The sequence below is a fragment of the Peromyscus californicus genome, unplaced genomic scaffold (assembly GCF_007827085.1).
Source record: "Peromyscus californicus insignis strain IS unplaced genomic scaffold, ASM782708v3 Scaffold_5__1_contigs__length_169319896, whole genome shotgun sequence".
Classification (NCBI taxonomy): domain Eukaryota; kingdom Metazoa; phylum Chordata; class Mammalia; order Rodentia; family Cricetidae; genus Peromyscus; species Peromyscus californicus.
Window position 1 is genome coordinate 63,018,415 of NW_026294573.1, and position 14,812 is coordinate 63,033,226.

Sequence of the window (14,812 nt, forward strand, 5' to 3'; positions counted from 1 at the left end):
ATGATGACTCGTGTGCCTCTAGGACAGTGGTTCTCAATCTGTGGGTCGTGACCCCTTTGGGGGTTGCATATCAGATATTTACATTATGGTCCATAACAGTAATAAATTACAGTTATGAAGTAGAAATGAAATAATTTTATGGTTGGGGGTCACCACAACATGAGGAACTGTATTAGAATGCCACAGCATTAGAAAGGTTGAGAACCTTAAGAGAAAAAAAAAAAGAAAGGTTGAGAACCAGTACTCAAGAAAGAACCCTGGAAAAGCAAGGAAAGACAGTATCATACTGCACTCAAATTTATTTTTATAAGAAATAGTTTGGGTCAGAGAATAGATTTAGGGTTAAGTATTCAGCAATCCCAAAAGGTCTCCTTTAGTTATACAATGAAGGAAACACAGCTTTAGTGATGAGGAAGAAGATACTGCTGGGAAAAGAAATCAGCAGGTCATTATCATACATTATGTAGGGTCAAGGAAATAGAAAAGAACTATAAAGAACCTCCTTGATAGACTCTACCTAACTAGGGGCCAACTAATCAGGGGCAAGCCAAACATCTAGAGAGCATGACTGTGGGTAAATATTAGGCTAGTGTAGTGGGTAGCTGTTCCAACTTTGACCTGGAAGTACTACCCTCCTTGAGGCTTCTGGTAACTGTCACGCCTATGAGGTGGGGCTGAGACAAGAGCCCTTAAGATCCCGATGTGCCTGCGCACTTCGTTCCTGGATCTTGGATGCTGGAGGCAGACCCAGCAGAGTTCTCTAGAGAACACCACTGGACTGCACTACACCTTTCCCAGACCCTGTAACCTATCCCTTTACTTCTAAGTTACCCCACAAAATAAACCTCCCTTTTAACTATGTAGAATTGCCTTAATGATTCAACCAATAGGCTAGGGTCTTCCTGTACATACTCTCCTTTTATTTTCATTTGAACTTTAAATATGACTAAGTGAATTAGCCAAACAATATACTCAGGTAGCTCTTGGTACTTACCAAGTACATTTTCATGACTGCCTAAAAAGAAAGATGTTTTCTACCACACCAGACAATGTTTTTCCTACCTTCAGTGCTAACCATAGTTAGTAATGATATCTTAGATAAATGGGTTGAGAAAATTCCTTGTCAAACTCAGGACATTTCCTAAAAGTTAAGCATTGATAGGCTTGAGCCTTACACTAACAGCAGAGGATGTGGGAGAGGTTGGAATCATAAGAACAAAGAGACTAAATTACTATTTTATTAAAGCAAAGTTAATTGGGATAAAAATTTAAGGAAAATACTTCAAAATGGCAAAAATGGTCTTTTGGGGGGTGATGGAAGTAAATAACACAGTATTTTCACAATGCTGGTGTTAAAAATTTGTTTAAAAATAAGATCTAGCTATTTATATTGGGAAAGTGATATAACTGGTTTTAAAAAAAAAGTGCCTTCCAATTGACAGATGACTGACTGAAGCAACAGAAAACAGAAGTTCATAGTTCAGTGAGCAGTTACCTGCTGTATCAGTCTTGTGAAGGTCTAAAAACTTTCCAACTACAGGGTGGCAAATCTGAAAGAATTATCCTGAGGACACATCTTTGCTGACCAGGGACTATAATCACTGTCTGGAGAAGGAAGCATTCACACAGCACAGACTATTCTCAAACCAAGATTCTGAGTAAATGCTGAACTTCTCTCTGTCATCTGTTTTCCTGCTAATACCTATACTGCATTGTTGAATAGGCATAGAAAGTGTTTAACACAAAGACATGAACATAAAAACACTCAATTTTGTTGTTGTTTTATTGTAACATTTTTCATCATCATCATCATCACCAACCATGATTAGCTACAACCTTAAGAGACTTCTTATTCCCTTAAAAACTGCAGTATGCACACATACTATGTCAAAGCAATGGGTGATCTTTGACATGATTATTTCTTCAAAATGGTAAAGATTCTCTTTGATATACTGTCACTCCGGGAACAGTCTAGTTTTCAAGCAATAATTTGCAAGTTTGTTCTGCTATGCACCCATCTGCAAAAAATCTAATCATTAGGAAGGGAAGATTCCTTTCCAGCCTTCAAGCCCATCATTATTTATTCAGACAACACAAGTGCCACAGACACATGGCTACTTCTTTGCCTTAACTGTTTCTAAGGGTCTTTAATCAAAAAATTAAGACGTAAACACATACAACAGCTCCATAAACAACTTCTCAACTTAACAAAGTAAGACCAAAGAAAAGCCAAAAATAGGGTCTCTGTAGAGTGTCAAACTGATGAATCAAAATCCCTTGGGGGGCGGTGTGCAAAGCAATCCTGTTCTATCCACTCCAACCCCCCACAAGAAAAATCTCAGAATACTGAAATTTTCACTTCCATCCTTATAAAATAGCTTAACAGTTACACAAAACCAATCAGAAATGCCTACCTCAGCCTGGCAGAGTGCATGAAGACCTTGTAACACCAAGGCAGGTGGGGTAGCTTGATCAGGCTTGGTACATTCATTCAACACCTGAGAAATGGCTGCCAACATGTCTGCACCATGCTGATAGGGCCTACAAGAAATGACAGTTCCAAATCAAAATTAGAGCCAAAGAGCTGTTATTATTCCCAGATCTTCTGGCTATAATAAAAGTATTAATTCTTTTTTTTTAACCTACCAAAGATTCACCCTCAAATACTAGCAACACATGTTCTTCAAAATCTTTATATTATGATTATTTCTGCTGCAATTTAATATTCGTCTTTATATAGTAGTGAAAACAAGAAGACACTTTTGTAAGTTCACACACACACCCACACAGAGTCCACGTGCACATGTGCAGGGACACACCGTGTGGGTGGGTACAGTTCCCCCTTCAGGTTTACTTGCCTATGAAGGCACACACAGAGGCCAAAGGTTGACATCTGGTATCTTCCCTTAGTCACTCTCTGCCTTATTTTTTCAAACGAGGTCTGTCACTGGACCTGGAGCTCACTTTTTAAGCTGGGTGATCAGAAAAATCCCAGGGATCCAACTGTCTCCAATCCTCTACCACTGGATTAGACACATGCACCACCATGCTCAGCTCTTATATGGGCACTGGGGATCTAAGCTGAGGTCCTCACGCTTGCACAGTAACACTTTACCGATGCATGGTAGTGATACTAAAAAGGGTGATGGTGTTTACCATCACCATGATGATAAAGATACTAATACAAATGATAACTGACTGTGCACCTACCCCACACCAGGCACTGCATCCACCCATGTCCTCTGCCCTTCCTCCCCTACCTCTTCCACATATATTATGCCACCCAGAATACCTTTAACCTAACAATCACTCAAGTCTATTCTCTGAAAGCCTCAAGGACATAATACTTTTCTCTAATTAACAAATCAATAAAATGAAAATGTCTGACAGGATTCTTCTGTCTCATTGTCCCACAAAAGGAAATGATTTTCCATACTCTTTTGAGAGTACAAAAGAAAAGAGCATGAGTAAGTTCTCAAGACTGATCTGGTCTGATATCCAACCTTTCCTGCACCTCAACCTCCTGTGTAAAATAAGAATGTCAGCTAAGAACTACTTGTCTCTGAAATCTGCTCTATGCCAACATTTTAATAAAATCCAGACACGTAGGTCTTGAATTACATAAGTGTAGCTTTTTGGTTGCTTTAGATTGCTATTGTTTTTATGTTGCAGATAGGATCAGAAAAGACAGAACTGTGTGAGTTTAGATTCTTATATATTTCGATTCAAGATTTTACTGGAAATAGGAATCATCCCCGTAATCAACAATGGTGTCAACCTACTACACACCTCCAGGATGCATCGTTTATACTGGGATCCTGGACAGAAGTGGGAGTATATTCACAGGGATTCTACATTGTGCAGTCCAGCACATGTGAAGCTGCTGAACTAGAAATGATGTCAAATGCACCCCATCTAGTTCCTCTACAGCTTTACCTCATCCCATTCAAGGGAGGAACAAAGAAAAGAAAGAGCTTACGCAAGGGGAGCTTTGCTCGTGTTGTTTCATTCTCAGCCCTTTGATTTAACCCTAGACAAGAGCAGGAGTCAGTCCTCTGTCTTCACGTTTCCCTAAAAGCTCAGAGGATAGAAGGAACTCAGCATCGTGTTCTCCCTTGTTAGAGTAATTCCATACGAGACAAAATAAGGCCTTTCCTATCATAAGTGCTGACAAGAATCTGGCCTAAGAGGGGAATAGTGGCACACATCTGTAATCTCAGGAGTCAAGAGGCTGAAACAAGAGGATCTTGAGTTCAAGGCCAGCCTGGGGGAACCCAGTGAGACCCCATCTCAAAAACAAAACAACAATGAACTGCTTATGCCTACAGTCTCCTGCTTAGTTGTCAGGGATTTACATACAGAAAAACAGAAAACATGACATGATATATGTTACTATAATATTAAGTTATTACCCAGAGGGCAATATAAATACCCTATACAGTAAAATGCAAGACCCAAAATAAAAGGGAAAAACATACTTGGTTAGTAAAATAACATATCTTTCTGCATTACAAAAAAAAAGTGAAAAGTAACCTCTCATGACATGCATCCTGAAGAATTAAGGTCCACCTTACCTCTGTTTACATATATCTCTGATGGACGCAGCCTTTGCGATCAGTTTCTCCCACTGGAGCTCCTTGCCCACAGAGAGAGAGGGCACATCAGACATGGCCATGAAACGCTGCAGTTCAGGGTACACACGATCCTAATAAGACAATTTCACAAAAAAAAGGTAATTTCCTCATTCAAGCTGAATAATGATTATCTCCTTTGATGCAGCACCTCCAAATCTTGAATTTGCATTGGAAATGATAATGTAACTCTGCTAATCAGCAGAGAAGAATGTTGCTGTGATTATAGAGGCTTTCCTTACAGACCCACCACTGCTCATCCCAGAAAACCAGTGGCCAGATCACACCCTTTCTACAAAGGCTCTAATCACAACAGTATTTCTATTACTTTATCATACAAATGGAGAGATAATGTCAGACCTAGAGCAATATTTTATGTTCTCAGTTTCAAACACAATTGACTATTTTACAGATCAAATATACCACAATAAACCAAAGTTTGTCAATGTGGTCACTGGTGATATTCACTACTACAGTAAGTCCCACTGTCACACAACTGCTTTCTTTAGAAAGAGGAACGCACGCAACAAGTGTATCTCCAGGGTTACCTGCTTTTCCCAAAGAGATGTCAACAGGCGCAAGGTGACAGCTCTTAGTCGTGGGGTGGTTCCAAGCAGCTGAATTACCCGCAGAATCTGCCCTATGCATACCTAGAAAAATATTAAGGCAACTGTTTTCATGAAGGAAGGCAACTTCAAGGCTGCAAAAGGCATTGCAAGGGGTTGGGGATTTAGCTCAGTGGTAGAGCGCTTGCCTAGCAAGCGCAAGGCCCTGGGTTCGGTCCTCAGCTCTGACAAAAAAAAAAAAAAAAGGGCATTTCAAACTCTTTCTTATAAATAAGAACTCAAGGGTAAGCTTACTTAGTACTCATCTTCTAAGAGGAAGGGAGATAGATAGCTTTGGGACAGACTAGTCAGCAATTTAGGGAGCAGGGTCCTAATCTCAGAGAACAGTCAATGTGGAAACAGATATTATGAGATTTAAATAAATTTTTACATATTATAATAATTTTATCTGTAGACATTAGCTACTCTAAACAAAAATAAAAGGGGAATTAATGATCGTGGCAAAAATTAGGACTTAAAATTTCCTAATATGAAATAGAAATCAATGCTATTTAGGTTTCTACCACACACACACACACACACACACACACACACACACACACAAGAATCAGTCCACTGATATACTAACCTTGTGAACACCAAGTGTAGGTAAAGTATACAATATGTCATTGTATAGTATAGGGTCTAACGGTCTTCCCAATTTGAACATCAAAACTGGAATCAGATTTGGTACCTAAGACAAATTTAAATGACATGTAAATTGGGCCTTGTTGTAAACGCCACAAAGCAATGCCCATCTCTTATTTATTCAAAGTAAAAATATGACTAGATAAATTAGTAGGTTTAGAATGTCAGCTATTTGCTATTATTAATGTCAATTTCATACTAGCTTTAATATTCCAACTCTATTATAATGAGCTTCCAAACGTGGGTTGAAACATGTATTTCTTAAACAACAATGACACCAAATAGTAAGAAAGTTAATATATAGGCTAACCCAAATAACTTTATAGTTCAGACAGACAGTCAACACTTAAGCTATACAAACAATAAATAGCTCCACATAGTGATATATCCAATTACGTTATTTTTGTATGAAATAATTAAAATCAGGGCAGTACAAAGGAGGCTAGTAGTTTAAAATGTCTCTATAAGCCCCTGTTTCAATCTCTATGCATAACACAATAAAATGAGAAAATCAATTTATTCACTGGTCACAAGAATAAATGTTAAGATGGCAATATTTCCCACACTGATCTCCATTCAGTGAAATCCCTATTAAAATCCCAGCTGAATTATTTGTTGGGGTGCACTAATCCTAAAAGCTAGGGCTGTTGAATAGCAGAAACAATCTTAAATACCTACACAATTCTATAATTACAGTAAAAGAAGTTGAATTATACACTTTTGGTGAATGAACTGTATTTTATGCACACTAAAGCTTAATAAGACACTTAAAAATTCAATTCAAGAACTGGACATACTTGGTTGCCTCCTAGAGACTGAAATGAAGTCCCTACTGCTGAAGACACCATGTACTTCAGACACAGGACTCAAAGGATCTGGGTTATAACTGACCTAAAAGCCTCTTCCCTGTGGGCTAGCTTTCATCATACTAAAAGATGCTATGCAAGCTAGCTGACGGGGTGGTGGAGCATCAATACTCCTATCAGCTGCTAAATCTATGAATCACAACAATGAACAGCATGGTGAGACATCCCTAAATGTGCAACAGCGGCACTCACACCTTGGTGGTAATCAAAAGTTGTCTAATTGGACTTAAGGTTTGCTTACCCAGAAGGAAATCATGCATGGTCCTAGAAACCTACAAACTACCCAGAGCTAATAAGATCATGGATCTTAGAGGACAACCTTCTGTCACCTCTTGACTAGACTAACAATAGTCCTAACTACATTCTAAATACCAATCATTATACCCAAAGGTATATGTAGCTCTCATCCCTCATCAAAGAAACTTCTCTTTGGAGTAGACAGAGACCATGACAAAAATAAATAGATAGATAGATAGATAGATAGATAGATAGATAGATAGATAGATAGATAGACAGATTAAAAAAACAAACAAACAAACAAACCACAACTGGTCAAATGCAGAGAACAAGTGATTGCGGTGTGCCCAGCCCTGCTGGATACATCTAAAACACAACTCCTGCACCTACATCTCAGGAACATAGGGAGGGCCAGCGAAGGGGGGCAGAATGATTCTAAAAGCCAGAGGACCAGGAAATCTGCAGTGAGATTGTGTCTTCTAGAAATGACAGGGAAACTTCACCTAGGACCCCTCCACAATAAGGCTGCCTAAACACACCTGAAGGACAATATTAACATACATATTAATCTGGAAATCTTGCATGGGCATATCCCTAGACAAAGAACTATAGGCAACTAATGACTAATGAGAGAGAGAAATTAGTTTTCCCTGGAAATGAGCCTATTAATTGTTTATCCAATACCAATGGTCAGTCCTGAAATCATATACACACAAACACTAAACAACTGAGCAGGTAGTAGTGATATATTTGTGTGTGTGTGTGTGTGTGTGTGTGTGTGTGTGTGTGTGTGTGTGTGTAATAATAACAAAAAGTCATGAATTTGAGAGCAGACAGTATAGGAAGGTTGAAGGGAGGAAAAGGAAGGAGGAAAAAGATACAACTAAATTTTAGTTGTTAAAAAAAAATTAAAAACCATTTTGAAAAGGAAGAAAAAAGAAAAAAAAGAACTTGGCACAGTGGCATGTGCCCCAATCACAGCACTATGGATACTAAGGCAGGAGGACTACAAATCTGAGGCCGACTTGAGGGAGTTGAGGCCAGCCTGGACTAAAATAACCCTGTCTCAAAAGAACAAGCAAAAACTCCACTTAAAATAGTGTACGACTCTTTCCTATAATTCAGGCCTTAGCCTTATAGAGCAGAATGCAGTCCAAAAATGAACCTTCCACACTCCACATTCCAAAGGTTTGGGTGCAGCATTTACTAACATCTCCTATCTTAGAAAGCCCATTTCTTTCCAGCTTCATAGAAGGCACTGACTCTAATTTCAAGAAAGAAAAATGTCCTCTTAACCCTACCACCAAGATGTGTGACAGCTAAAAAATTAATTTGCTAATGATCCTTGTCACAGTATATCACAGCGGCATGTGGGCTTTGCCCACACTGGCAACAACCTCACTGTACACAGCCAGAATTTATGAGTATTTTTCACAGGTGCTAGGGCTTTGCTGGGATGGAAACTCCATTGCTCTCACTTTGGACAAATAAAGGAAGACAATTTTTTGAACTGGCTTATTTCCCACTTTAATTAAAAACAAAAGGTTATCTTAGATTGCTTTCCACTGGTCTCAATCAATTCTCCCCTGTGTGATGGTTTCTACCAGGGCACTCGGACAGACCCTTAGTTATGGGAATGGCAATCAGTGCACTTAGTGGCATTTTATAAAATAGTGTATTTAATCATGTGGCTTTTAAACAAATGTTTTAATTATATTGTCAGGAGAGAAATAAAATACTGTATTTATGCCCTAAAAGTACAGTTTCTTTAAGAGCCTTGGACCTCAAGAAGCATTTACCCTTTTCTCTGCCTGGATCAGAAATAAAAAATTAAAAAAAAAATGTCAGAAATGTTTACATAAATAATCTTTGACTCAATATCATTCTTATGACATAATAACCCAAATTAAGCAACCACATAGGTAGAAAGAATAAAGCAAAGATATTGCACTACAAAAACACAAATTAAGCACATCTATGAAAAATACTTTTGCCTGGATGCATGGTACAATTTTCATAATGAAACACTGACACGTGTATTTCTTTACCCAAATGTCATCATCGGGTCCTCCTGCTCTCCAAGCTTCTATTCGGCCCAGGCAGAAAACAACAGGATGCTTCGATTCTACCTTAGACTCAGACAAATGCACTGATAAATGCACTGCTCTTGCCCATCCTGCTATCTGGCTTCACAAAGCACAATGCTTTCTCTTTTCAGATTCAGAGTTCAAGTCTTTGATGAACAAATTGATTTAAAACATGGGATTGGTACAAAAATCCTAAGACTGTAAGCAGATTTCTCAGCAGAAATTTCACAAGCCAGAAGGGAGCAAATGCATATTCAAAATGATATATTAAGGGGGACGGGGCACGAACCAAGAATACTGTATCTAGCAAAACTACCAAAATACTACAAATATCAGGAAAAGGAAAGGCATTCTCAGATACATCAAAGCTTGAATGAGCTCACCACTAAACCTGCCTGGAAGGAAATGTTGAAGAGACCCCTTCCAAATGAAAAGCAAGCACACTAGACAACAACGCAGAAACAGGAAAGCATAAAGCTCGCTGGAAAAGCAAATACACAGACAATCAAGATCCTGTAATACTGGAACATGAGCCAGTTACCACATCAAACACAGATTCTTTTCATTTATTTAGTTGGGGATGGGAGAGGCATGCCACGGTTCATGTGTGAAGGTCGAAGGATAAGCTGAAGGACTAAGTGCTCTCATCCTACCAGTGGGTTCCCAGGATCAAACTCAGGACATCAGGCTTGGTGGCAAGCATCTTCAGCTGCTGTGCCACCTTGCTGGCCCATGGATCACTTTTCATTCTATTATATGACTTAAAGGACAAAAGCATAATAAGTAACTACAGCTATGGAATACATAAAGGGACACAGTAAAGGTAACATAAAAGAAGAAGGAAAGAAGCCGGGCGGTGGTGGCGCACGCCTTTAATCCCAGCACTCGGGAGGCAGAGCCAGGCGGATCTCTGTGAGTTCGAGGCCAGCCTGGACTACCAAGTGAGTTCCAGGAAAGGCGCAAAGCTACACAGAGAAACCTTGTCTCGAAAAACCAAAAAAAAAAAAAAAAAAAAAAAAAAAAAAAGAAGAAGGAAAGAAAAGGACAGAGTTTGTGTATGTGATTGGCATTTATGTACAGAAGTTATCAGCTGAAAATACTGTTGTACCTAAATGATGTTTCACACGAGCCTGTGTTAACTGAAAAGGAAATAACCATAAAAATACACAAAAGAGGGCTGGAGAGATGGCACTGTGGTTAAGAGCACTGGCTGCTCTTCCAGAAGACCCAGGTTCAATTCCTAGCACCCACATGGCAGCTCACAACTTTCAGTAACTCCAGTTCCAGGGAATCTGACACCTTCACACAGACATACATGCAGAAAAAACACCAATGCACATAAAAAAAAAATAAAAAGATCTTTAAAAATAAAACACAAAAGAAAATGAATAAGTGATATGCAAGAATAAAAAAAAAAAAAAGATAGCATGAGAAGTGGGACAAAAAGCTACCAGACAGACAAGAAGCAGTTAACAACTGCAAGTTCTTTCACACTACTCATTTCACTTAATGTAAATGGATTCAGCTCCACCCAAAAGACAAAGCAGCGGGATGGATAAGGACAGCCAGGTCCAACTGTGTACAGTCTGCAGAACACTCGTTTGAGAGCTAAAGGCACATGGCTGAAAGCAAAGGGATATTCTACACAAACGGTAATCAAGAGATAACTGGCAGGACAAAACTTATCAAGCAATGAAAAGGTAGATTTTTTTAGATCAACAAAGTAAAAAGTGAAAAAAATTACAAATAAAACCACCACATGATCCGGTAATCCCACTTTTTAGCATTTGCCTATAACAACTGAATGAGGACTTCAAGAAGATTTTTTAAAAACTCACATTCACTGCAGCATTATCTGCAATCAACATTCACAACAGAGACAACCTAGATGTCAGCCTAGGCCACTAATGGATGAGTGAAGGAACAAAGTGCTGCCCATGATACACAGCCTTCAAAAAGAAGGAAACCCTATCATATGGAATAACTTAGTTAAACCTTGAAGAATTAAAATAAGAGAAGCAAGCCAGGCACAAAGGACAAATGCCAGATAACTCACTCCTATAAAGTACTGAAAGAGGCCAGACTCTTCGAAGAAAAAGTAATAATAGTTTGCTAGCTGCTAAAGAAAGGAGATTTAAGGTGATGCTTCTCTGTAGAGATAGAGCATTGGTCATCGGCAATGAGAGCATACTTGAGATCCACTGCACAGCAACATTCATATAGTTAGCAATATTACACAATGTACTTAGAAGTCAGTTGTAATAGATTTCATGCTATTAACTTTTATCACCAAGAAAAAATAATCATGGAATTGTTCATTAAAATAAGAAAGGGTAGGCATTGTGGTCATGCCTTTAAATCCAGCACATAAAGGCAGAAGCAGATGGGTCTCTGTGAATTCCAGGCCAGCCTGGTATATATAGCAAGTTCCAGAACTGGCAGGGCTACTACACCAGACCCTGTAAAGAGTCAGAAAGGCTTTTTCAAGTTTATTTAGTTTATCTATTTTATTTTCCATAGGATAAAACTGAAGCCTGAAGAGATCTTGTTTATTGGTGACCACAGCATGGTGAGAGTTCATGTCTTAGTGTATCCCTCCTCCATTCTATTTTGGCAGAGTGACAAGAAACAGAGATTTGAGACTGTCTGTTACAGGAATATGGAGTTATCATATAAGTCTTCTACCATTAAAATCAAGCAAGTGAAACACAAGCGTACATTTCCCTGGAATCAAGTACATTAAAAACAGAATATAAAAATTCAGCTCCAAATTCCAGGAAACATATACATTGACAAGCCTTCCTAAAGCCACACACATACACAATCTTAGAGATAGTTCAATAGTGAAAATCACAAGTGGCACTATTTATTTACAGATTACAATAAAAAGCACTTTGTTACAACTTATCAGTCATCAAATATGAGACTATATAGTGCTCACAACTATCCCTCTTTCTTGAGAGAACTCAGTTACCACTATATGAAAACATAGAAATAAACTCACATAAATAGAAAAAGTATCAGTGAAAAGGAACAATGAATAAGGTAATCATCCAACAGAGGGAAAAGCAAGCATACAACACAGTATCTGTTTCTCTTCAACTTTCCAGATTCATGCCACAAAAAAAAACAGGCAAAAACACTACAGAAGTGCATTGACAATGCATATTTTATTTGAGTTCTTGTGCTGACTCACCCCATGACCAGTGAGGCTAAATCTCTAAGGATCAAAGAATATTCCAAAGACCTGCGTGGGGAGCCAAGGGACTCCAGGCATTAGGCCTCCATAGTGGTACTCACAAAGCACTTCTCATTTTTATTATTAAAGCAACAGAAACATGAGGTGACAGTTACAGTCAGCTTAAGCAAATGCAAGTACAGAGAAGGACTGCACCTGGTGTTACGCCTTATCATCTCTGGTCACCTGAAAAGAGCTTGGAGTATTCCTTCCAGGCATCTGCCTTACCCATAGAGATAAAGTGGACATGCTAGGGCACTCCCTGCCCATCCTGGGTTTCAGGTGCCTTCACTTATCAGAGTTTAAGCGATCATTTCTAGAAGGCCACCTTGTAGAAAGAGCATTCTGCACTCTGCCCCAACCATAGTTAACAGTAAACACACAGCCTTTTACATAGGCTCCTGCATCTTTGGATTTAACAAATATTGGCCCAGTTATACCTAAGACTTAGTACTATGAAACACGGGCCTAAATTCTATATATGCAGATTTGCTTGCCACTTATCAAAGAGTAGCAAATAATAATATATACAAGATTGTAAATTAAAAGATAAAGCATAAATTTTATATCATAAAAAAGGGAATATGAAGCCGGGCGGTGGTGGCGCACGCCTTTAATCCCAGCACTCGGGAGGCAGAGCCAGGTGGATCTCTGTGAGTTCGAGGCCAGCCTGGTCTCCAAAGCGAGTTCCAGGAAAGGCGCAAAGCTACACAGAGAAACCCTGTCTTGAAAAACCAAAAAAAAAAAAAAAAAAAGGAATATGCTTGAATGGTATCTATAAGCATAGACATAAATGAATCCAAGAATTTTAATACTTAAAGGGCCTTCTAAATATTCATTTTTGGAGCTGGAGAGTTGGCTCAGTGGTTAAAAGTACTTGTTCCTGCAAAGAACCTGGATTCAATTCCTACACCCACATGGCAGCTCACAACCATTTGTAACTCCAGTTTCAAGTGCTCTGACACCCTCTTCTGACTTCCCTGGGCACCAGGCCATGCACGTGGTGCACAAACGTACTTGCAGACAAAACATTCACACACATAAAAAATAAATCTTTTTTAAAATCTTCATCATAGTTGGATGAAGTAGTAGCACATGTGTGTATTCCGAGATACTTGGAAAACTGAGGCAGTAAAATCCCTTGAACCCAGAAGCTGTAAACTAAGCTGGGTTTATGTTTATTATGACATACACACATACACACACACACACACACACACACACACACACACACACACACACACATCCCAAAAAATCATAGAATTCAGTCTACTAAAAAGAGATATTATATACAATTAGACTTTTTAATATTAATTAATTCCTTTCCTCAACTACTTGACAATTCTATTTACAGCACCTGTTTATTGCTTAAGTAAATCATTTGAAGGCAGTCCACTGACAGGTACTAAAAAGTTAATTATTGTCTCCACTTATAAGGCATGCGCCAACATCAAAAGTAAGGTAAATGTGGTATAATTTTACTCCTCTGAGATTCAATTATAGTTACATCAAAACATGATCATTAAGTAAACAGTCTAAAGCAATGGTTCCCAAACTTCCTAATACTGTGACCCTTTAATACAGTTCTCCTCATGTTGTGGTGACCTTCAACCATAAAATTTTTTTGTTGCTACTCCATAACTGGAATTTTCATTACTGTTATGAATCATAATATAAATATCTGATATGCAGGATAACTGATATGTGACCCCTGTGAAAAGGTCATTCACCCCTCAAAGGGGTCATGACCCACAAGTTGAGAACCACTGGTCTAAAGTCTTGATGTTTAGCCTTTGGGAGTCGTTTAAGGCAAAGAGAAGAAAAGAACCTAGACTAACAAAGAGAGCAGACAATCATCTTTCTATGGGGCTACATCTCTCTGGCCTTGTTCTAATCCAGCTTGAGCACCTGATCTGCAACGACTCCCCTAACAAACAAGTTATGTAACACTACCAATCTCCGACACACTTGGAAATAGAGTGTAGCATATTTCAGGTGACAAACTGAAGCTCGTATAGAGGTGAGGACTGGACCAAAGCAAGCCAATTCCAAAACCTCTGTGGTTACACTTTAGCCATACCACGTTCCAGAATATCATCTTTTCTCCTTTTCATCCCTCCTATCTTACACACAGACAAAACTTTTAAAATACATAAACTATCCCTAAACTCTTCTCCAGCTGGCTGAATTACTGTCAGCACAATGGATCTTGCAATAATGCTATAATAGTTTTACTCTATAAATAGGTATTAAAAGCCAATCTTTTGCAAAGTACTTAAAAGTATGATACTCAAAAAGCTTGGAATCAGAAAATTCTGCCTATCAGATGAAGGGTACCATGATGTCAAAAACAAGTACTCTCAGACTTGAAGGTGTAAATTTCCCAATATATTAAAAAATAAGGTCAACAATCCAGGAGCTCCAAGAATCACTGCACACTACAATAAGACAAATTCAGACAGTATGTCAGTGGAGGAGTTGGAGGGGTGCAGGCTATGTC

At 38.7% G+C, this 14,812-nt stretch overlaps 1 protein-coding gene across 3 annotated transcripts in view; it reads right to left on the reverse strand.

The window, feature by feature from the left end:
- Nucleotides 1–14,812, reverse strand: part of Focad (focadhesin) — a 287,598-nt gene that overhangs the window by 175,862 nt on the left and 96,924 nt on the right. For all 3 annotated transcript variants that reach the window (XM_052717956.1, XM_052717954.1, XM_052717955.1), the window contains 4 exons: nt 5,826–5,930; nt 5,180–5,281; nt 4,575–4,705; nt 2,415–2,541 (listed from right to left, as the gene is read on the reverse strand). In XM_052717956.1, coding sequence (XP_052573916.1) covers nt 2,415–2,541; nt 4,575–4,705; nt 5,180–5,281; nt 5,826–5,930 — 465 coding nt within the window. The remainder of the gene's footprint in view (nt 1–2,414; nt 2,542–4,574; nt 4,706–5,179; nt 5,282–5,825; nt 5,931–14,812) is intronic.